The sequence below is a fragment of the Hemicordylus capensis genome, chromosome 2 (assembly GCF_027244095.1).
Source record: "Hemicordylus capensis ecotype Gifberg chromosome 2, rHemCap1.1.pri, whole genome shotgun sequence".
Taxonomy (NCBI): Eukaryota; Metazoa; Chordata; class Lepidosauria; order Squamata; family Cordylidae; genus Hemicordylus; species Hemicordylus capensis.
In genome coordinates, this window is record NC_069658.1 from 335,121,818 (window position 1) to 335,146,981 (window position 25,164).

A 25,164-nucleotide genomic window follows, 5' to 3' on the forward strand; every position below is an offset into this window, starting at 1 on the left:
CCACAAGATGTGGTGACAGCCAACAACCTGGATGGCTTTAAGAGGGGTTTGGATAACTTCATGAAGGATAAGTCTGTCATCAGCTACTAGTTGGAGGGCTATAGGCCACTTCCAGCCTCAAAGGCAGGATGCCTCTGAGTACCAGTTGCAGGGGAGTAACAGCAGGAGAGAGGGCATGCCCTCAACTCCTGCTGTAGGCTTCCAGCGGCATCTGATGGGCCACTGTGCTAAACAGGATGCTGGACTCGATGGGCCTTGGACCTGATCCAGCAGGGCTGTTCTTATGTTCTAAGGCAGAGACCAAGAAGGGGCAGATTTGTTAGATGTTGTTTGTAGACCCAAACTCTTGACTTATAAATTTCCATGGGATTAACTGAAACTTCTGATCCAAATCCTCCTGTTACCTGGCCAGTACCAATGGGCTGGAGCAGCATCAGGAGTGAATCAAACCAGAATTCCACAGGAATAAATCTCACACAGTTGGGAATGGCAGTGATCTTTTGCAGCATGGTTCTGACTTGCTTTCCTCCCATTTCAGTTTCAAAAACATAAGTACGATCTTCAGGCAACCAAGAATAAGTTAGTGGAGGCTGCCAATTATGTAGATAAGGTAAGGCCAAATGTGCAAGTTTTACAATACAAGAAAACTGGCACTCAATTTTTTTTTTTAATTTTGAAGGAAAAGCTTTAAGGGCATGTCACATATAAATATCCCCCCTTTTATCTAAGGAAAAGCAGGTATGGGAAGGGGGCTTCAAGTGGAGTGGCAATGAGAGGGGCGTCCACATAACCTTTCATTTCATATTTATAACACACTTTTCTCTTCCAAAGGAGTAGTTAATAACAAGATAACAGTTAATACAGCAATATCAACTTATTATGCAACATAACACAAAATAAACAGTACATTCAGATGATATTTCCCCTCTCACCAGTCCAAATGGTCTCCAAAGCCAATTTCCCCCATGGGGTTCCAAATGGACTCTGCATATTGGTAAAAGTTTGAAAAAAGTTTCCAAAAGAAGGCAGTGCCTCATGGGGCAATTGCCTCAGGGTATGAGGGGGAGAGGGGGCTCTTTAAATACCACCCAGCACTGGTGTGGGGAGAGCTGGGCAGTCATAGCGCTTCTGAGAAACGTACAGAGGGCAGGCAGGGAGTGCCGAAGGGGAAGCTGGGCACTCGTACGGAGCAGCTGGGAGACACAGGGTTGTCTGAGGCATGTAGTTCCTCCCGAGCTTCTCCAGAATAATAAGGTTGTCTAAATATGGTTCTCCAGAAGCTCAGGAGAAGTTCACATTCTTACAATACATATTTCCAAGGGCAAGCATGTTGCATGATTAAAACTGACAAGTGGGGGATTAGGAGAGCAGTGGTAGGCAGGAAAAGGGTTAAGCACCCATCTTTGTGCTCTTTCTGTGCTTCACATCCCGCACTTTCATTCCAAGGCTGCTTTTCCCCTCCTTCAAATAAAAGGGCAGTCAGGGATGAGTTACAGGCATTTGCATGCACTGTCTAAATAAGCTATAAGCATCACAAAGATGGATACAACAGAGTTATAGAAATATAAATGTCTTTCCCAGGGAAAACTGAGTGAAGAGGGACATAATGCATGTTGAACATGTTCTTTAAAATGTAGCTCAGATCTGAGCTAAAATTGGATGCTAAAATTTAGATCAGCCAGTTGATTGACTCCAGCTCTTCTTTTCTCTGACCTGTTAGTTTTACAAATCCTTGAACATACGGATTGCTCTGGTGGGGCTTGAGATCTGGAATGACCACAATAAGTGTGACATCTCTGAGAATCCACATTCAACTCTGTGGTCTTTTCTTGCATGGAGGCGCAAACTACTAAAACATAAAAAGCATGACAATGCCCAGCTGATTACGTAAGTTGCATTTATAAGCAAAAGGATCAATCTCTATGTGCCTCTCTTAGTAGTCTGTATAGAGAGAACATATGGTGTTGGAAACTGACCAAGTAGAAACTACATTTTATGCTTTTCTCTGACTCTGATTCATATGACACAGTAGTAGTCCAAACTAGGGGTGTGCACAAAATGGATTTTGCATTTCGTTTCGAACTCTAAATGAAATGCAAAATACTCAAAACATTTAGCTGAAACAGCGGCCAAGCCAGCTGTTTTGATGAAACAAACTCAAAATGTTTTGAATGTTTTGGCCATAGAGAAGAATGGGGAACTTGAAACACCCGATTAGTCCCCATGGGTAGCTCCATGGGTTGGATGGTAGGGCATGATGGGTGCTACCTACCACCCAACCCACAAAAGAAATGGGAAAGTGGGCGATTTTTTAAAAAAATTAACCTTTCCCCAAAATCCCATAGAATCCTATGGGGAAAGGTTAAAAATTTGTTTTTAACCTTTGTTTTTAACCTTTGTTTTTGTTTGTTTTGTCTACTTTCCCATTTCTTTTGTGGATTGGATGGTAGGTAGCACCCATCATGCTGTACCAGCCAACCCACTTTGGTGTCCCTAGGAATCACTCGTGGGGAACAATGAGTGTTTCAAGTTCTTGTGGTAACAAGCATGAATTGTCCCCTTTGCTAATCAGAGTCTGCTCTGGTTTGCATTTGAATGGGAGACATGTGAGCACTGTAAGATATTCCCTTCAGGGATGGGGCTGCTCTGGGAAGAGCATTTGCATGCAGAAGGTTCTAGGTTCCCTCCTTAGCATCTCCAGATAGGGCTGAGAGAGACTCCTCTCGGCAACCTTGGAGAAGCCACTGTCAGTCTGTGTAGGCAATACTGAGCTAGTCTGCCTCAATAGAATGGTCTGCCTCAATAGAAGGCAATCTCCTATGTTCCTAGAGCAACTTAGCCACATTTTGACTGAGTACACTACACCTTGCAATGCGGATTGCAGAGCAAACCAGAGCAGTGAATAAAGCACAAGTTAGTCTCAAGGCCAGACATGTCATGGAGCTTGTCACAGCAACCACCAAAAAATATTAAATACACACACACAGCTGCCACTGTCCATTTCTCACCACAACACTATCTCACAAACAAAACAAACTGCAACTCAAGGAAGGCAGGTTTCCAAGTTCTGGTTTTGTCAATCTGAGAGCCAGCAAAACTAGATAGTTATAGGAACAATAGCACAGATTATTATACTCAGTAGTGATGACAAGAAAACCACAAAATCAAACCTTCCTTCCTTCCATGCCTGCCACAGAGAGACAGGAGGACAGAGTACTGTAGACAATACTGAGATAGATGGACCAATCCAGTGGTCTGACAAGACGAAACCAAAAGCTGACTCTTACCATGAGAAGAACTCTTCTTCCTTCTCTTCTTCTCCAGCATATGTATATCCCACGCCATGACACTATTGCCTGCCTGTGTCTGAAAAACATTATGGCTTCAGATTGGTGCTGGGCCCTGGCTTACAGCCTGACACATGGGTTAGGGCACTAGTCCATAATCTCATCATTGGCCATGGCAGTGGAGTGCGTGCATGCATGTCTGTGTGTATCAACAGAAATTACAGGCAGACTGTGACACATCTGGTTTTGGGGTTGGCCAGGGTGGAGCAAGCTGCCAGCATTGTTGCAGTGGGTGGGGGTAACCATGAGTCACTCACCTGCTATGGTCAGCTCTGGATAACCCAGCAGCAGGAGACTGGCCTTCAGGAGGACCAGCCACTCTACCAAGTCAACATCGAAGTATGAGCAATGGGGTGTCACCATGTTTTTTGATAATGGAAAACACCCTCTTGCTCTGGATGCTGGTTGGGCATGAGAGAAACCATCTGGCAACTGTTACCAAATCTGGCCAGACTTGGCAGCATGTCACCCAAAATTGGATCAGCTCCATCTTCCAGCCTGCCACTGGCTCCTGCAGGTATTGCAGGACACACTGCTCAGGACTCTGTGGGCTCCTCCTGTCCCCCTGGCACGGCACCAAGGTAGCCCTCTGTGAATCACTGGGTGGAACGCTGAGGCGGAACTACCAGCTCCCTTGGCCTTGCCAGGGACACCATGCTATTGGACAGGGAAGCAGTGGTAATGCTGCTGCTAGGGATGGACTGCATACTAGCAGTAGGCACTCTAGCACCCTCCTCCTGGTCGTGCCCCAGCCTCCTCTCCTCAGCTTGCCTAACTTCAACCAGGAGGTCACAGCAGCTTTGTCCTTCATCCTTGGCCAATGCACCCTAGTGTGTGTTGAGCCAAACAAGCATTCCACTCCTCAGCCAACCTGCCAAGGCAATTGCTTCCTCAGTAGTCAGTGTGGACGAGAGCTCACCCACCATCTTCTTGAGGACAATAGCAGCAGGAAAAGCCTGGCTCAGTGTTGCTGTCTTGGCACACATGCTGTTTGTGGCAACAAAGAATGGTTTGAGTTCCAAGACAATCTCAGAAATGAATGCCCAGTCCTGGTTGGATAGGTCACACACTTCCAAGCCACGCCTGCTTGCCAAGCCATGGATGGCCGCCTCTTACTCTTGCAGGTGCTGGAGCAAGAGGAAGGTGGAGTTTTACCAAGTCAGAACATCCTGGGGGATCAGGTGTTCAGGTAGGCCGAGCTCAAGCTGCCTCTCCTTGAACATCTGCCTATCCTTTTCGTTCAGGTGGAAGAAAGCTACTGTCTTGCAGCACTTCTCCACAAGAGCAGCCATGACAACAGCAGGCTGGTGCTCAGTGCCACCAGCGGGAATACCTCACCTGGCCTTAGCCCCAGAAAGGCCCAGCACATTCTGCGCTACCAGATTCAAAGTGTGTGTCACACAACGGATGGACACAAACCGAAGCCACTCAGCTGCATTAACTATGTTAAGACCATTGTCAGTCACCATGAACCCGCGGTGAAGGTTTGGCAGCCTGGACATCCATCCCTCCACCTGGTGATCAATGATCACTGACAACTGTTGTGTGGTCAGTGTCCACAACCTTCACATGCAGCAGAGTGCACCTGTGCTTTACTGCATGGAAAGGGTTGCCACCAGTACCAGATGTTCTCTCTCTCTCCTGCCCCCACCAGTATGCCGTGAGGGACAGAAAAGCAGTGTGTGGTCCATTGCAGCTGGTCCACAGATCTGTAGTGAAGTGCACACTGCTGTCAGGCACTTCTGTGCTCAACAGCCCTGTCATGGCCTCCCTGCATGATGGGTTGGGGGTGGACACCATCCACCTGCTGAAGGTGGTGTGTGAGGGGATTGTATAGTTGGGGGCAAGGAGTAGGAACAGCCGATGGAAGCTGGCATTCACCACCACATGGCATGGCTGGTCATCCAAAGTCATCATCTCGGTTGAGATGGGGCTCTGGGTGATCAGACTGCTTGCCCACCAACTGCACCCACCATGAAGGCAACTTCCGCTGCTTGGGAGCAGGAGCAGCTGCCTTGCTGCTGCTAGTAGAAGGCATGCCAGGCCTATTGCTGCCATCAGGTGCAGGGCCCCCCAGGTAATGCTGTCGCAGGTGCAGCAGCATCCCCAGTATCAAAAGATGCTAAGGATCCTTCCCTCTGCTTATCTGTGCCCTGCAGTGGATGCAGACAGCATGGGTTGAGCCACCTTAGAGGAGCTCAAAGTGGTCCCACACCATGCTGCTTCAGAACTGGTCCAGCCCTGTTTCAGTGGTGGTGGTGGTACTGGGGCTGCTGATTTCTTCTGGGGGACACCACCATCACTACTGACCTTGGTCCAGGGCTGAGAAGGTTCAGGAACAGGAAGCAGAATGACTTCCTCCTGGTCCTCAGTCTCAAACTCTGTCTGTGTGTGTGTGTGTGTGTGTGTGTCCCCACAGCCAAAGGGGATTGGAGAGGATGGTGAGATTGATCTTGCAGCTGACATAATCACCACCTCCTCTGCTAACACAGGAAGATCTTCTTCCCTGACAGGGGAGAACCTCCCCGCTAATTCTACCTCTGCCACCACCAGCGGCTGTGGCAGCACTGCAGGACCATCCTCCTCCTGAAAAGAGAGCCTGCAAACAATGGTGACGACTTGGGGAGTAGGCCCCTCTCACCATCGCCCACAACCAGCATCTACAACCACCATAGCCCACAACCCCTCACTCTGCCTGCCAATCTGCTCCTGGCTCGGTCTCAAATCCTCCTAGACATCTTTAAAAAAAATAATTAAAAAAATTCAAGCCCTAATTCTGATGGGGGGGAGGGAGAGAAATGGCGTTAAGGTGGGTATTTTAAAAAGGGGTGTGGGGTCAGGGGTGGAATATTTATGCTGTGTGTGCCATACACAGTGTTACCTTTAGCACTGTAGTGTACACACAGAAACTATAAAAATTAAAAAAAATTAAATCCCCTCAAACAAAGAAGTAGGCTTTGGGAGGGGGCTTTTTGAAGGCGAGCGAGCAACAATGGGGTAAGTTTAAGGGAAGGGAAGAGAATGGGGATTACTGCGGAAAAAGAATAAAAGAGAAGAATACAAATTCACACAAGGAAGACAAAAAACCTCTGCAGCACTCAGTTCAAGCTACTGGCCCGCTCTCCCTGCAGACGATCGGAAGGCAACCCTAGGCAGTTTCAGGACGTTCCAGGATGCCCCACGCGAATGTGCGGGGCATCCTGGAGAGACCCCCATGCCTGGGAGGCTGCTTGCAGCCTCCCGCTCGGGAGTCTCCTCATGTGTCACCACACACTGTGGCAACACACATGCAAAAAGTCGAGGTTAATGCTCGCTCCGTAAATCTTGACTAAGAGGAGGGGTATTTAGGGTGGCTAGCTGCCGGGAGCTGCACAGCTCCCGCTGTAGCACGATCGCCCAAAAGTGGGCTAGGCTCCCTTAGCCCACTTTTGGGCAATCGTGAAAATCGCCTCTTTGTCTCTCTCTCCACACATAGGCAGGCCCTAGTCCACCAGTCTCACTCTGTGCTCTAGTGCTGATCCTTCTTCCTCTGAAAGACACACTAAAAGAGGGAACTCTCTGGTCTCCCAGTCCCTTAAATACAGTTTCAAAATCCCTCATTTGGCTCCCCCTTCCCTCCTCCCTCCCCCCAGCTAATGGGGGCACAGATGCCCATGACAGCACTTGATTTGAATGATAACAAGCCAACCAAGAAGCAAGGAGATCACAAACCAATGGGAAGTCAGTGTCAGAAAACTAATCAGAAAGGGGAAAACAGGCCTCCACAATGCTGCTCGAAATACTCGAAACATTTTGATTCGAAATGGGGCTGTTTTGTTTCAAGCTCAAAACAGGCCCTTTATTCTAAAGGTGATTTGTTTTGAGCTCGAAACACTCAAAAACACTCAAAGCTCAACATGTTTTGCTCATCCCTAGTGCAAACACATAGTCTACACTACTAAACCATCCCACAAGAGCTTTCTACCTCTTGACTTTCTACGTCTTTTGTCTTTGTTGAATTAACTATTGCAAAGAATCTGCATGTGAAGGGAAGATTTTGTCATGATGGTCTTGAGAATCAGCTCTTTCTGACATTTTATATAAACAGCAATGCAACGCATGTTTTAAAAATGAGTTTCAAGCTTTCATGTTAACTTATATGAAACATGAGTTTCAAGCTTATGTCTCTTATAGCACATTCTTTTTTGCATGTAGGTTTAAGGGAAGGCAATGCAAGTATCAATCTCAGGCTTTATGTTCACATTGACATTTACAGTATAAGTGAATGTATAGGTAGATACAAAAGGCTCTGGTCTGTATGATCCTTTAATGTTCAGCACTTTGTAAAATAAACCCATTACTGCAACTTCATTTCCTCTCTAAATGTATTTCAGTGGGATGTCCTTCCATGGTACTACTATTGGCTTGGCCCCTTTGATGGCCATGTGTTCAGTCTATCAGTCTGGAGGAGTAAACATGGTAAGTTTTTTCAGTGAACTAGAAATGAATGCAGCCCATTGGAAGCTGCCGTGTGCAAGGTCCATTGGCATGAATGAGAGTACTGCAAGGTTGTGGCAGGCTACATGTCCACTGGATTGTGTCCCAAGTACTTTGCACAAGCTACAGTGACAATCAATTGAACTTGGGCTCACCCAGTGAAAATGACTGGCAGTAGATTCAGGAAGGACAACATGAACACATGGAATTTCCTGCCAGAAGGTGTGATGGCCAGTGGCTGAGATTTCTTTAAAAGGAGTTCATTCAAATTCATAAACCCTCTTCAGATGTTATAATTTCACCCCGCTGTAGATGTGTACAGCAGGGTGAAGGGAGATGAAGTCCCATCATGTCACTTGTGTGCGTGACCCACCACTCATGGTTACAACAGGGCTGGTCTGAAGAGGGCAGAGCCCTCTCCATGATGGCAGGCACTCCTGTGATTGTGAAACTGGATCCAGTCTTGCAATCAGGGGAGCACGCATCATCATGGGGAGGGCTCTGCCTTGTTCAGGCATGCCCGTTGTAACCATGAGCAGTGGGGCATGCACATGAGTGACATGGTTCGGGCGGGATTTCCTCTCCCTTCACCCTGCTGTACACGGCTACAGCAAGGTGAATCTGCCCATAGAGATTGTCTATTGGTGGGTGTGGGCCACAATTGCTAAATGGAACCTCAGGGTGCAGAGGCAGTGTTTCCTCTGGGTACTAGATGCTGGCGGCGAGCTATTGCCTTCATAACTTGTGGGCTTACTAGAAACATCTGGCTGCTGGAAAAAGGATGCTGGACTAAATGAACCAGAGATCTGATCCATCAAGCCAGCTCTTGTTCTTAATAAAATATGATCCCTAAAACAAGGAACCATAAACCTTCATTAATAAAAATATATCACCTTAAGGGAAAATGTTTTGATGATGGAGGAAATCCTCACCTTTAGCATTTACTAAAAATATATAGATGAAGCGCCATTCCAATCTTGCTTCTGAGCTACAAAAGTATTGCCAGATCAGGTCCATTAAATCTAGCTTCTCGTTGCCTGTTGCAACCAGCACCTGTTTCTTTAGAGAAAAGGAAGTGAACTTCATGCTAAGCAGCCATGAGAAACCCTCAGGCTGCATTCACACGTAACTTGAAACCAGAGGTTGGTGAACCCATGGTTTCAGTTTTAAACTGTAAATCGCATTGCAGACATTTGTTCAACTGCAGTCCGGAAACCTCTAGTTAAAGGAGAGGAGACCCCTCCCGGCTGCTCAGCCACTGAGGCCAATCCCAGCAAGCTCCACAGCAAGACTGTGGTCAAAGCATCAGCATGTCAGCAGAGCAGCCACGATTGGCCACTATCTTGAAGGGGACACACCAGCTTAATCATGAATTTTCGGAGCGGTCTGCCCATCCTAGACATGGAAAGAGCATTTAAATCTCTTTAAATGCCATGCCATACCAGTGCTGCTTCTGACTGCAGGGGCACCATTGCCCTCCACCAGAAAGCCCTGCACCAGAAAGTCCCACACAAGCACAATTTCGGGGATGGGGGGGCACTATTTCCCTCAGGAAAGGGAAGGGGAAATGAAGAGTCCCTAGGAGGAGAAATGTATATGAAGAACTGTGAGGGAGGAAAGCCCCACTTTCAAGCAACCCCAGGAAAGGCAGGGGCCATCCTTTGACAGTTACTTGGCGGCAGTCGCTGACAGGGAGAGAAGTTGCTGGGGTCCCTGTCCTTCTAGGCTTTCCTGCATAGAGCAACCTGGCTTGATATAAAGCCCCAGTGGCCTGAAAGCTATCTGTGGGAGAACAGGGTTGTTTTCTCAGCAGGCATCATTAGGGATTTTACCTGACATGCTGGTTCCTGCAGATGGTTCTTCTGATGGGGTATGACGGGCTGTCCCTATGTCCTGGCTCTCTCTTGAGCGAGAGCAATCTGCCATGGGTCAGCCTCCATCCTCATCATATATCAGGAATCGCTGATTTCACTGGTGCAATGCTGATCATGCTGCCTGGCTCTGCTCATGAGTAAGCCTAGGGAGTGCAAACATCTCCAAAGGGGAAGGGTCTGCTCCCCCTTCCCAACCTTTCTATTTAAAAAAAAAGCAGAAATTGGCTGATCAAGAAACCATGGTTTGTGCTGCCTTTTAAACTCAACCACAGGCACCCTCCCCACCCCCAGCTGTATGTTCCCCTCCCGGTGCTGTGACGGGGTGCCCTGCTTATGTTGCCACCTGGAGTGTTTGAGCTCTGGACATACATCATTGTTGCTTTATTGTAAAGGAGTGGAGCACTTTGATGTCCACCCTGTCATCCTGTCCCCATTCCCTCCTGCTTGCCAGGATGGGGGAGCAAGGGACAGAGTGTGTGTGTGTAGGGGGATGCCTTTGTGTGACTTTGCTGCTTGACAGCTTGGGATGGGCCATGGTGGCATCCCTGTTGCCTGGCAACTACATTGCTGGATAGGTGACAGGAGGGGTGGTGCTGGTGCTCAGAGAGGCGGCCAGCAAAAAGCGCTGCAGGCATGGAGGAGGCATGATCCTGGGTGGGTTTGCGCCATCATCGCTATGATTTCAGTTTCAAAAAGAACAAAACCGTGGTTATGGTGGCATCCGGATTTGGACGTAATGCTTCGGCAGCCATACCAAAGGTCCCAGAGGCAAACCTTTGTGCAAACTGAAGGCTCAAATTAGAGTCTGGCAAGCCAAACCACTGGTCGCTTTTGGCTCAAAAGCACGGTTGTACAAATTAAGATGTAATGGAGTTCTAACCTCTGCCCCGTTTAACTCCAGTTTTGTGTTATGCCTGAATTCGGCCTAAGTGTTCCAAGGATGCAAGAGAGATAAGCGTACATTCCATATTTTCTAATGCTGTTGACAATACAGGAGGACCTCGTTATTCACTGGTCCAGAACTTGCGGTTTCGCAAATCCACAGTCAGCTAGTTAGAACCCAACCGTGGTATATATGTAAAAAATTGAGGGGAGGTTAAACCCACATATCCGCGGGTCAGGGTGGCCGGAAATGACTTCAGAGGTCATTTCTGGCTGGCATTTTGTGTTTGGGAGCCATTTTATGGCTCATTTAATTGAAAAAAAACAGGACAAAAATGACAATTTTTGGCTGATTTTTAGCTGATTTTTGGCCCCCTGGATGCCGTGAACAACACTGCAGCCTGATAGGGCACTTTTGGGGGTAATTTGGGGGGCAAATGGGGGCAAAACCTACTATTTTTGGCCATTTTGAGCAGTCTGGGAACCTACCCCCGATTCCCTTAGACCTAATGTCCCGTTATTTGCAGATTTGCTATTCCACAGAGTGGAACCCCCGTTAATAACGGGGTTCTCCTGTATACCAGCTATGGATGATGAACCATCCACTTAGAATTGGGAAATGAATTACTTTTGCAGCCACATTGAGATAACGTGTGAGCAAATCACATGATCATTATGGATTTCTCGAACTGTTCAACTAAGCTGAGAACACTGATGGTAGCTCCTCCCTTGGGATTTTGCCCATTTGGGAAGGGAGAACCAATTCCAAGGCTTGCTGCTACTGATGCCTGCAAAAGATGGAGTACGAAGTTTATATCTGCATCTCAATTGCATCATTATGTTGAGTATTCTAAATGATAGGCCCATCTTTTGAGCAGGTGAATAGATACTTAAATTCATACAATGCTATGAGACATGCTGACTTTCACAACTGATTCTTTGGTCAGGATCACTCTGAAAATGCCATTGGAGTTGCTGCCACCATGGCCCATGAAATCGGACATAATTTTGGCATGAGTCACGATTCAGCTGGCTGCTGTACTGCCAGTGCGAAAGATGGTGGATGCATCATGGCTGCTGCAACAGGGTAAGCTGGTATTCCATGTTATTCTTTAAGGTGATGAAAGCTGAACTGTATTGTTATGACATAACTGAAGACCAATCTGAGGGGGCAAAGTTGATCTGAATTATAACTTGATTTGTTTACCCACCAGCTTCTCAAAGATCAGGAATGGTTAAATGATCAGACAGTGGTTTAATTACAACTGTCAAGACTAAAATTAATCAAACACAGCCAACTGTATTCAGTCTAGGATGTGTTCCATTTTAACAAAAAAGTAGTATAACCCTAATGACCCTTCCCTTTACTGGGCATAGGAACAGCATATTTACAAAGAAAGGGAACATTATTCTTTGGTAGTTTCTGCTACCAGAATATTCTCTTGACTTTGATAAGTGTCATTTGATAATATATTACTGCGATTAGAAATATGTATATACCACTTTCCAACAAAAGTTTTTTAAGTGGTTTACATAAATAATAATAAATGAATGAATAAATGAGGTGGTTCTCTGACCCCAAAAGGCTCACAATCTAAAAAGGGACTCCAGGTAGATACCAGTAACAACCACTGGAGGGATGCCATGCAGGGGCGGAATAGGTACAGTTACTCCCCAACCTCCCATTTTCAAGGCACCTTTTTGCTCAGTTAGCAGGGGTCAATTCAAATATTGTGTAATCCTTTCCTGGCCTACAGGGACCCATTCCCCAAAGTGTTCAACAAGTGCAATACAAAGGAATTGAACCGGTACCTGCAGTCTGGTGGAGGAATGTGTCTATATAATATGCCAGATACTAATACCTTATATGGAGGACAGAAATGTGGAAATGGTTATCTGGAAGAAGGGGAAGAGTGCGATTGTGGAGAAGTGGAGGTAACTCTTGTATGGCGTGTTTTATTTCCTAGACTTCACAGTCAAAGGACATCACTAGATCGTATTTTTCCTGTCTGCATATGATCTAACTCAGGGATTCTCAACGTTGGGTCCCCAGGTGTTATTGGACTTCACCTCCCATAATTCCCAACCAAAGGCCACTGTGATTGGGGATTATGGGAGTTGAAGTCCAATAACATCTGAGGACCCAACGTTGAGAATCCCTGATTATTCTAAATAACTGAGATGAAAAACTAAAATACACGCTGCAGTATAGGCAGAGAGTAGGAGGGTGCAAAATAGAATGATATAAAGCCTTATTCAAGGCCTTGAAATTGTTTTCCTGCACCCTACTAAGTTGGGACACCTTTTAATAAAATATTTAATTTTAATAAAATAATAATATTTTAAGATCCACTTGAGGAAACGCTCCTCAACCTGCCAAATTTTATTTCTTCTGCCGGAGGTCTGCTTTTTTGGATTCCTTAACATGATAATTAGAAACACTCATAGTGAGTGTGTCTCTTCCTGCCCTCAAGTCTGCTTTTGATTACTTGACACATTCCTTTCATCCACATGTATGGCCAACTAATCTTCCAACTAACCATAGTGGTTTGTTATTTTAAAGGTACTTAGAAGATGCCACTTGCTTTTTCAGAGGCTGAACATAAGTTGTAATTTCTTTAAGAATTCCTTTATAGGAAATAGGAATGTGCATGAACGGGTTTGGTGCCTCCTTTGGGAAGCGCCGAACCGGCTCAGGTGCCCACAGCCAAACTGGTTTAGTGGGTCGGGCAGCAGTTCCCTTAAGAAGCAGGTCCTTACCTGCTCTGCTGCTGCTCTTCTGCTTTTCTGGGCATGGCACTCACTCTAGCAAAGGCCATGTGGGGCTGTGGCACTGTTCTCTGCAGACTGTACATGCAGTGTGGGCACACATGTGGCCACAGTTTGCACTGAACAGTACTGCCACCACATGTGGCCTTTGCTAGAGTGAGTGCCATGCCCAGAAAAGTGGAGGGGCGGCAGCGGATCAGGTAAGGACCTGCTTACCTGCTTCTAAGGGATCCGCATCCCGCCCAGCCCGCGCCTGCACAAACCATTTGTGCACATCCCTAATAGGAAACTGAGGCTCTTTAGACAAAATCCATCCAAAGTTTTGCCAGCAGAAATTTGTAGACACCTGATGGTGCAGTGGGGAAATGACTGGCCTAGCGAGCAAGAGATTGCTGGTTCAAATCCCTGCTGGTATGTGGGAAACACCTATATTAGGCAGCAGCGATATAGGAAGGTGCTGAAAGGCATCATCTCATACTCCGTGGGAGGAGGCAATGGTAAACCCCTCCTGTATTCTACCAAAGAAAACCACCGGGCTCTGTGGTTGCCAGGAGTCGACACCGACTCAACGCCACAACTTTACTTTAAAGCAGCAGTGGGCTCGGGGGCCATGTTCTCCCTGGTGCCTATCTGGTCTGGGCATAAAGGGAATTATTCTCTTCCCACCACCATCCAGATTTCCCACCATTCAGTTTTATTTAGTCCTACTGGAAGGAGTAAGCTGAGGGTAGGTTTTAGACTCACAATAGGGATCGGCAGCTCTGTCATAAAGTTGCAGCTGTTGGTGTATAAGAAACTCTCAGTTGATAGTAGTATTGTGATCCAAATTTGTTTAAGATTTGCTGCAGCTGAATAATTGTGGTGGCATGCAACACATTGTGGTGGAAAAGATGTGAATACTAGAACATGTGTTTGGGGGCATATTCCAAGCTCTCTGTTCTTGGAATGAAGATAGGCAGCATGTGCAGTCGCAAAGCATTCTGAAAAACAGGCAAATGCTTTCTGCTATCTGCATGTCAATTTTAGAATACCTGTTCTTGTAAACACAGCATGTATCTTGTTTCTCCCATCTCTCCCTCAGGAATGCAGTAATCCTTGTTGTGATGCTTCTAATTGCTCTCTGAAGCCTGGTGCTGAGTGTGCTCATGGAACCTGCTGTCACCAGTGCAAGGTGGGATTTCTTGCATCCCTGGCATACAACATAAGAGAAGAAAAATCTGCTTTTCTGTTTACAGGGCAATCACTGAGAAGGAAAGGGAAGGACAATGACCTGGGCCTAATTTGAATGACGGCTTTTGTGGGCATGAAAGCTTATCTTTTACATATCACTTTGGACACATGGGTATAATGTACTTAAGTTTAAATGGAAATGTACATGTGTAGCACTATCAGTTGTGGACAGAACATATGTGCTAAAATAGCTAGGCTTCCCTACAATCAACACAGAAAATAGTGATCCAAAAATGCTTGAGGTCTTCCCTTGACATTTACTGCAAGGAAATCTGGTTATTTAACTTGCATGCACCAAGCACCATTCACATTTGAAAATACCAAATGTGTATTTTGCCCATTTAAATCTGGGAACTCTTGGCACTTGACTCTAAGATGTGAGGAGATGCAAACCCAATGGAGGCAAAAGACACTAGTTGGGGGAGAACTGGAGTGGTTCTACTTGTCCATAAGACCCATGTGTTACCAAGAGGACACATGATGTGTGTGAAGATATATGAGGGACTTCTGCAGAGTCATACTATAACATACAAGAGAAACCCTTCTTAAAATGAATTCTTGTACCTATACTTTCCAATCAAGTGCCTTTATCTGTATTTCATTGTGCTTGTTTGAGAAGTCCATGACTGATTGGCTGAAGAGTTGGAAACAGTTTACAGACCAATTCTTGTGAGAGAATTAAAAATGTTCTGTTTAGGCTGGTATTTTCTGCCTGGCTGCTCCATCTGCTTCACACAGGGCAAAACTGAGCAGGGAGTCCAGAAGCTGAAGGAAATGTGCAGAGTAAAAAATGAACTGAGAAAGAGAAATCTGAAGGAAGGATAAGTTAATAAAAACTGAGACTTCCAAATGACGATTGGGCTGTATTTGGTGCTTGTCTGTGATATGACACCAGAAAGTCACCTTGCAATGAAAACAATGGTCCTCTACCTCTTCGGGAAATAAAATTTAACTTAAACGTATAAATCAAATACTGTTGAAAGTTTATTCTATTTGGGAATGTATTTTTCCATGTAAAAATTTAATATATCCCTGCATCCAGCAGATTCATGATATTTAAGTATAACTCCTTAGCTGTTAAAACGGGGCCAGTTTTTGCGTTAAATGTGGTTCATTACCACATGTTTTATGACATTCTATAGAGTGAAACATACAAGTGTTGATATGCTTTGTCTAGACAGTGAGAGAGCTTCCTTTTTGCCCTCTTCTGTATCCTCTGGGGAGGCCCCACACCAGCTGTTTTGACTTATACTGGTGCCGCTCTGTGATTATGGGGGTTAACAACTTCAAGTGGCAAGCTCATCTTTCAAAGAAGGCAACTGGTCATACCATCAAGCAGGGGAGGCTGCCTGTTTGTGTGATCAATTTATTGGTCATTCTGTCTGTGCCTCAGCATCTTTCCAGAGAGATGCTGGAAAGGAAGCTTTCTCCTTGAGCATTAAACTGTCTTATACCTTAACTAATAGCTTTCTGTTCTGCTGTACAGATTCCTTTAACAGCCAGCTGACATCATCAATGATTATTATAATTTGATAATAATCAAATTATTATGAGAATCGGCCATCAGAGAGAAGTGCTGAACATAGTAACATACTAAGACTATTTTAACTGCATTTTCTTAGGAAAGCTGAGATGTAAAGTGAGACACAGACATCCTCCTCGTGTGTGTGTGTGTGTGTGTACACACACACACACACACACAGTATGTGTGTTTGTGTGTGTGTGTGTGTGTGTACACACACACACGAGGAGGATGTCTGTGGTTGTTGTGGAGGATTCTTGGTGGTTTACCTGACTGCAGATGTAGACTGTATGCTTGTAGCCAATCAGTTATTCCACTAAGCTTTATACGCACGACTGCCAGCCTATTGTTTTGAGTGCTTATGGTGGCATACAACATTATAATCCTCTGCATGGCGGTGCTGCATATAACTGGCTAGATACAGGTATACAGCCACCACATGTCCAATGATTGTGAGAAATGGCTTTCCATACGATTAAGAACATAAGAAAAGCCCTGCTGGATCAGGCCCAAGGCCCATCTAGTCCAGCATCCCGTTTCGCACAGTGGCCCACCAGATGCCGCTGGAAGCCACAGGCAGGAGTTGAGGGCATGCCCTCTCTCCTGCTGTTACTCCCCTGCAACTGGTACCCAGAGGCACCCTGCCCCCAAGGCTCGAGGTGGCCTAGAGCACTCCGACTAGTAGCCATCAATAGACCTCTCCTCCATGAAATTATCCAAACCCCTCTTAAAGCCATACAGGTTGTTGGCTGTTACCACATCTCCTGGCAGAGAATTCCACAAGTTGATTATGTGTTGTGTGAAAAAGTACTTCCGTTTGCTGGTCCTAGATTTCCTGGCAATCAGTTTCATGGGATGACCCCTGGTTCTAGTGTTATGGGAGAGGGAGAAGAATTTCTCTCTCTCCACTTTCTCCACCCCATGTATGATTTTATAGACCTCTATCATGTCTCCCTGCCGTCGTCTTTTTTCTAAACTAAATAGCCCCAGGCGTTGTAGCCTTGCCTCATAAGAAAAGTGCTCTAGGCCCTTGATCATCTTGGTTGCCCTCTTCTGGACCTTTTCCAGGTCTACAATGTCCTTTTTTAGATGTGGTGACCAGAATTGTATGCAGTACTCCAAGTGTGGCCGCACCATAGTTTTGTATAAGGGCATTATAATATTAGCAGTTTTATTTTCAATCCCCTTCCTAATGATCCCTAGCATGGAATTGGCCTTTTTCACAGCTGCCGCACATTGAGTCGACACTTTCAACGAGCTGTCCACCACAACCCCAAGATCCATCTCCTGGTCAGTCACCGACAGCTCAGATCCCATCAGCATATACTTGAAGTTGGGGTTCTTCGTCCCAATGTGCATCACTTTACACTTGCCAACATTCGACTGCATTTGCCACTTTGTCGCCCACTCACCCAGTTTGGAGAGATCTTTTTGGAGCTCTTCACAATCAGTTATGGATTTCAGTACCCGAAAGAGTTTGGTATCATCTGCAAATTTGGCCACCTCGCTGCTTACCCCTACTTCTAGATCATTGATGAATAAATTAAAAAGCACCGGTCCCTGTATAGATCCCTGGGGGACCCCACTTCTTACTTCCCTCCATTGCAAAAACTCTGTATTTATACCTACCCTCTGTTTCTTGTCTTTCAACCAGTTAGCAATCCACACATGTACTTGTCCCCTTATCCCATGACTGCTAAGTTTCCTCAGGAGTCGTTGATGAGGAACTTTGTCAAAAGCTTTTTGGAAGTCCAGGTATACGATGTCAACTGGATCACCTTGATCCACACACTTGTTGACACTCTGAAAGAACTCCAAAAGGTTGGTGAGGCAAGATTTACCTTTGTGGAAGCCATGCTGGTTCACTCCCAGCAGGGCCCGTTCTTCTATGTGCTTTACAATTTTATCCTTGTGGATGCTTTCCATCAATTTGCCTGGAACTGATGTTAAGCTAACTGGCCTGTAATTTCCTGGATCACATCTGGATCCCTTCTTGAAAATAGGTTTTACATTTGCTACTCTCCAGTCCTCTGGTACAGAACCTGATTGCAGGGATAAGTTATATATTTTAGCAAGGATGTTGGCAATTTCACATTTGAGTTCTTTGAGGACTCTTGGATGGATGCCATCCGGCCCTGGTGATTTGTTAGTTTTCAGTTTTTCCAGACAGTTTAGAACATCATCTCTCGTCACTTCTATCTGGCTCAGTTCTTTAGCTGCGATCCCCGAAAAGCCTGGTTCAGGAACAGGTATATGCTCAGTATCCTCTGTCGTGAAGACGGACACAAAGAACTCATTGAGCTTCTCTGCAACCTCCATATCCTCCTTAATAATCTTTTTCACTCCCTCATTGTCTAATGGTCCAACTGCCTCCCTGGCAGGTTTCCTGCTTCTGATGTATTTAAATAAGTTTTTGTTATTCCCCTTGATGCTTTTAGCTAAATGTTCCTCAAACCCTCTTTTCGCCTCCTTTATTGTTGCCTTGCATTTCTTTTGCCAGAGTTTGTGTTCCTTTCTGTTCTCTTCATTTGGACAGGCCTTCCAATTTCAGAAGGAAGTCTTCTTACCTTTTATGGCTTCCTTGACAGTACCCGTTAGCCATGCTGGCATCTTCCTGGACCTAGTGGCACCTTTCCTCTTTTTGGGTATACAATCTAACTGGGATTCTAGTATTGTGGTTTTGAGTAAACTCCATGCACTTTGGAGCGAAGTGACTCTCCTGGATTTCCCTTTCAGCTTTCTTTTCACCATACTCCTCATTTTGGAGAAGTTTCCTCTTCTGAAATTCAAAATGTCCGTGTTAGACTTCCTTGGTGATTCTCTCCCCCCATGTATGCTGAATTGGATGGCACTATGGTCACTGTTCCCTAAAGGGTCGATGACACTGACATCACGCACCAGGTCCTGGGTGCCACTCAGAATTAAGTCCAAGGTTGCCTTCTCTTTGGTCGGTTCCAAGACCAGCTGTTCTAGGGCACAGTCATTTAGCGTATCTAGAAATTTGACTTCTTTGTCATAATCTGACTGTGAATTTACCCAGTCTATGTGTGGGTAATTGAAGTCACCTATGATTACAGCCCTGCCTCTCCTTGATGCCTCCCTGATTTCCTGCTGCAACTCCCAGTCACTGTCAGTGTTTTGATCCGGAGGGCGATAGCACGTCCCCAGTAGCACGTTCCCTTTCAGGCCTTGTACTGTCACCCACAGGGTTTCTGTGGAGGACTCCAGTCCACCTAGGTTTTCTAGCTTGTTAGATTCTATGCCTTCTTTAACAGTACTACTCCACCTCCAAGGCGCCCGTCCCTGTCCTTTCTATAGAGTTTATATCCAGGGATAACAGTGTCCCACTGGTTCTCACTGTTCCACCATGTTTCTGTTATGCCCCTGTGTTAGCCACCAAGCACTCCAGCTCACCCATTTTGGCTTGGAGGCTTCTGGCATTGGCATATAAGCACCTATACGCTGAATCTCCCACCTGATGTACGCTATCTATCTTTTGACTCTTTGACCAGCTGGCACAGTCTCCCGTCTGCTCTTTATGCGGTTCTGCTCTGTCCCCTTCTGTTTTATCTGAATCCTTTGCAACCTCGCACTTTAAAGGATGGCTTCTGCTGAGTGGGATTCTGCCCAGCTCCCATTGGCTGTTCCCCAGGCGTCATTTTAAAAGCTGCTCTGCAACCTTTTTGATTTTAAGCACCAGCAGTCTGGTTCCATCTTGGTTCAAGTGCAGCCCGTCCCTTTTGTACAGGCCTTGCTTGCCCCAAAATGTATCCCAGTTTCTAACAAATTTAAACCCTTCCTCTTGGCACCAACGTCTCATCCACGCATTGAAACCCCTCCGCTCTGCCTGTCTCACTGTACCTGCGTGTGGAACAGGTAGCATTTCTGAGAATGCTACCTTGTGGGTCCTGGACTTCAATACGCTACCTATCAGCCTAAATTTGGCTTCCAGGACCTCTCAACTACATTTCCCCACATCGTTGGTGCCGACATGCACCACGACAGCTGTCTCCTCCCCAGCACTGCCTAAGAGCCTATCTAGACGCTGCGTGATGTCCGCAACCTTCGCACCAGGCAGGCAAGTTACCGTGCGGTCAACACGCAGGTCACAAACCCATCTCTCTATACCTCAAATGATTGAATCACCTACTACAAGGAGGCCTCCACCCCCCAGAGGAATATTCCCTGTGCGAGAGGATATGGGCTCATCATCCATGGAAGGGGTCCCTTCTAAAGGAGCATTTCCCTCTTCCTTAGACCAATGTCCTCCTTGCCCGAGACCTTCATTTTCCCTGACAACAGAGGAGCTATCAGCCCTGGAGTGGGATGTCTCTATCACATTCCTGACGGTCTTGTCCACATGCCTCTCTGTATCTCTGAGCTTCTCCAGATCTGCCACCTTGGTCTCAAGGCAACGAACTTGTTCCGGGAGAGCCAGGAGCTCCTTGCACTGAGCACACACCCATGACTTCTGCCCATGGGGCAAATAGTCATACATGTGGCACTCTGTGCAATACACTGGGAAGTTCCCCCTCCCCTGCTGGCCTTCTATCTTCATACTGTTTTTGTTGGCTGTTTAGAGTCTTTATTGATAGCTTATTAGAAGGATAGGTCTCAGCTGTAATGGTCAGATATTTACTGTCCAAGCAGCCTTTCCCAAGAATAGGAGGAAGGGATTTGCACTTACGTACCTTTCTCCACCAGATCACCTTGTGATCTCCTTGTGATCACAGGGGCTTGTTCCAGGCTCCCCCGCACACTTCCTGCTAAACTCCTTCAAAACTCCTATGTCCTGTTTGCTATTCCTGTTCGCTATGCTCTGTTCGCTACGTTCTCGGCCCTAAACCTCTTATGTAGAGAGTAGTCTTCCAACTGACACAGGATGTAAGTCAAAGGAATGAAAGGGATGATTGAATTTTGCATGCTTGATTCTTTGTGATTTTGTGGAAATAAATTATTTCCCTTTCTTTATGTTGCATTGAACAAGGAAAATGCCTATAAATAAATGTGTGGAAGACTCTTCTACTGAAATAGGTTGGTCTGGTGCTGGAGCAATGCTTGGGCAGTACTGAAAGGCATGCTTGTGATTCCAAAGGCTCTGAAAACTACTATTGAAGGTTTAGGAAGTGCCTGCAGTATACCAAGCATTGTGCAAAATATAGAACTAAACTGGCTCCTGCCCTGTCCATGTATCCCAGTCCAGTCTAGTGGCAGCAGCCCTCCAGAGTGTCTTTCCCAGCCGTGCTACCTGAGACACACACTCCCCCTTTTAAGCAGTTGGGGTAACAAAGAGTCCCAAAGACTTGCCTGTTAACCTAATCCCCCAGATGTCTTCATCGGAGTTCCAGTCTGAAATAACTGCTCTAATTCTTTCCCCCCTTCTTTAGATGATTGCTCCAGGAACTCTTTGCCGGGAACAGTCTAGACCATGTGATCTGCCAGAATATTGTACAGGCAAATCACCATTCTGCCCTGCAAACTTCTACCAAATGGATGGGACTCCGTGTGCAGATGGGAGAGCATATTGCTACAGTGGAATGTGCCTGACGTATGAACAGCAGTGCTTGCAGCTCTGGGGTTATGGTAAGGAAGGCTTCTCAGAGAAAGCAGTGTGACCTAATTGGTTTTGCATTGTGGAGTCTAGTGCTATATTATCCACCAGGGCAAGATACGGCTATATTGTTTACTTAGAACTAGACAAAAAATGAGGGGGGACTTCGCTGAGTTATGGTGAGCCTGTTGGTAATTTAGCATCCTTATGAATTTGTCAAATCCTTGACAAAGAATTTTTATCTGAAATGTGTTGTGCCTGTTAAAGACAACAGTGAGGCATCTAAGCCCCCCCATTTTTTGTCTCCTTGGTGGTGCCTCCACCCTTCTTTTTTGCGTACTCAGAAGTAACCAATATAGAGGTCGCAGGGATCTTCAGCAAATGTCTCCGGCAACTATACCTTTATTCAGAAGCATCCTTCTTGCAGCTTCTGCCCCTTTAATTAGTTCTTTCTTGTTTTACCTTCAGGCCCACAGCAGTCTTGCTCTTAATCCGTTTCTGTTTCCTGGGTGTTTGGGAAGAGGGGTTTTTTTTTGTTTAATTTAGTTACTTGTATCCCCTTTGTAGCAATGAACAATTATTCATTTTTACTAATATTTTTATTAGTGAAAGTTTGCAATTGCAATAATATAAAATATTTGAATGAATAGTTGTTTTGGCTGCAAAGAGGATATCCGCAATAAAATAGATCCTGTTCTCCTGACTAGATCTGACTAATTAAGGGCCATTCAGGGAGGCTCAGGCAAGTGAACAGAAAGGAACTAAATTTTAGGGTAGTGGTTCCCAACCAAAGTTCCTCCAGATGTTTCTGAACTACAACTCCCAGCATTCCCAGCCACAATAAATTGGGAACCACTGTTTTAGGGGCAGGAATCTCAAGTGGAAAATTTCTAGTTAAAGCTATAGTAGTTCTGAAAAGCCCTAGCAGTGCTTTGCTGGTCCACAGTGGAGAGGTGGGACTTCCATTGTGTTTTATGACACACAAAAAATCAGTCCGGGGGGGGGGGGGGGCGGACAGGAGGACAATCCAAGAAACATTGTGATGCAATGGTTTGGCAATGATGATGTCTGGATTCCACATAAAAAGTGAACAATATGTAGCAATTCCAGTCTAAATGGCTAGTATGAAAGCAAATGAGGATGCGCTTTGACATGTCACAGTGCTATAGGGTTAAGAAAAAATGGCATGGGCTGAAAGTATGAACAGCTGTTTTAAGTATAGGTGCCCTGTCTTCTTTTGCATATGATTGCCATAGGGAGGGCCCTTCAACTCCTTGGAGTCAGTTGACTGGAAGTCCAAAAAAGTGGGGTGAGAAATCATTCTTTCATTCAGTCAGTCTGCTTCACCTGTGAATTTACGTCAAACTATCATCTATTGAGTTTCCAGGTCCATGACTATTATGAAATTGCTTTATACATGTGGTTTTAACAGACAAGATAATCTGAGGTTGTTCTTCCTCACTTTTTTGTCTCTGAAGTTTTGAGAGAAGGTAATCACTTTTGAGTTTTTCTTCACATCCTCAAGGGCTAGAACCTTCAAAAAAATATGAAATAATATTTTGTGGTTTTAAAAAAATGTCCATGGTGGGACGAGTTGCCTGATGAACCGTATGTGGACTACAAGATGTATATGCTGTAATTCCACTTTTTCTGTCAGTTAATTGCTTGTCATGTCATAGGAAGAGCAATATGGATTGCTTATTCCAGATAGTTTGAACTTTAGTGGGAGAGGCCCCCCCCTTTTTTTTCATTTGAAGAAAATAACAGTAGGTCCACATTCAGTGCCTTGGATGAAAGGGGGTGGGTGATAGATTTGAGTAAATTGCCATCTTCCACAGCAGTTGGTCACCTGAATTTCTTCCACACAGGAGCAAGGCAGGCACCTGATCTCTGCTTTGAGAAAGTTAATGCTGCTGGAGATTCCTATGGGAACTGTGGAAAGGATATCAATGGCAGATACAGGAAGTGTGATACCAGGTAGAATGGAGATCAAATCTTCTGTATGGGAGGAAAAAGAAGCCCGGTGCAGATTCCTATCTGTCTGTCTGTCTGTCATTTGTTTACCGCCTAATCCATGGCTCAGAATTAGGGGTGTGCATGGGACCAGCTGGCCTGCTTTGGTTTGAGTACGAACCAGACCCGGACCGGGCCAGTTCGGTTCGGCATCCCCTCAACCGCCCCAGGACCAGGGGGTTTTGTGGACCCTTTACTAAACAATTTTTTAAAATTAAAAAAACATACCCCCTCCTTGGAGGTCACGCAGAAGCCCATTGCGCAGGTGCTGCAGCCTCCAAAATGGCCACAACACCAGGGGAAAGGCTCAAATGGGCCGAAGAATGCCCAAATGGGTCATTTTTGAAGGAAGGCTGGCAGAGGGAGGGGGAACCTCTTCACCACCACCACCCCAACACCTTGGAGAAGCCCCCTGGAGGGAGTAAGTTTAAAAAAAAATAGTAAAAGGTCCGTGAACCCCCCGAACGGGCTGGGTGTGTGTGTCTGATCCGGGTTAGATCCAAGCCGGGGGTGGTGTGGCTCAATCCCGAGCCTTCAAACAACCGGTTCTACTTCGAACCGGTTTAGTTCTGAACCTGCTCTACATCCCTACTCAGAATAGGGATGTGCCTGAAGCACGGTTCAAGCACAGTCTGGAAGTGGCATGGGGGCGCTTTAAGGAAGAGGAGAGCAGGCCCTTACCTTCTCTCTACCAACCCATGCAGCTTCCTGCTGGGATGGCACTCAGCCCAAGTATCCCTATGCAGCACCAGCACGGTGTTGCTGACCACACAAGTGGCACATGTGCATGTACATGTACAGATGCCATGTGCATGCTGGAGCCATGCAGTGATTCTTGGGCCGAGTGCTGCTTCATCAGGAATCTGCATGGGGCGTTGGAGAGCAGATAAGGACCTGCTCTCCGCTTTCTTAAACCTCCCACACGCCACTTCCGAACTGTGCTTGAACCATGCTTTGAAACAGGCACATTCCTAGCTCAGAGGGCTTCACAATCAAAATTAAAACAGACGTTTAAATTGTAACATTAAACTTATTAAAAATTATTTAAAACTACAGGTGAATCTCGTTATCTTTGGGGGATCCATTCCCGTCAATTTCCACAGATAATGAGACCTGAAGTCCATGGGAATTGGAGGGCTAGGTTCCTGGAAACAGTGTCTGGAAATTACCTCAGAGGTAATTTCTGGCCACCCAGGATAGGCTAATGTAAACTCTTTCGTATACACAAATAACGAGGTCAGGTCTCCATAGCCTGACTGTGGTTACACAAAACCACAGGTGATGGGACTGCGGATGATGAAGTCCATCTGTATTTAAATACTATTAAAAGCTAAAGAAATGCAGCTCTCTTAAGCGGAAGATAAGCCTTGTATTTCCACTAGTCTTTTTTCTCAGGATATTCCTCTGGGAAGAATAGCAGCATAATGACTTGTGGGTAGGCACCTTACTTGATATTGAACTGGCAATCTAGGATATCTGCACATGAGTGGATCTGCTGTT

The 25,164-nt window shown here is 45.8% G+C and overlaps 1 protein-coding gene across 2 annotated transcripts in view; it reads left to right on the forward strand.

Annotated features, from left to right (window-relative positions):
* ADAM19 (ADAM metallopeptidase domain 19) overlaps positions 1–25,164 on the forward strand; it is a 92,364-nt gene that overhangs the window by 44,873 nt on the left and 22,327 nt on the right. For both annotated transcript variants that reach the window (XR_008316798.1, XM_053299085.1), the window contains exons 8-15: positions 539–610; positions 1,721–1,887; positions 7,721–7,805; positions 11,527–11,666; positions 12,337–12,514; positions 14,430–14,519; positions 21,488–21,683; positions 23,520–23,628. Coding sequence is in view for 1 of the 2 variants with exons in the window: in XM_053299085.1 (XP_053155060.1) it covers positions 539–610; positions 1,721–1,887; positions 7,721–7,805; positions 11,527–11,666; positions 12,337–12,514; positions 14,430–14,519; positions 21,488–21,683; positions 23,520–23,628 (1,037 nt within the window). In the remaining variant the exon portion in view is untranslated. The remainder of the gene's footprint in view (positions 1–538; positions 611–1,720; positions 1,888–7,720; positions 7,806–11,526; positions 11,667–12,336; positions 12,515–14,429; positions 14,520–21,487; positions 21,684–23,519; positions 23,629–25,164) is intronic.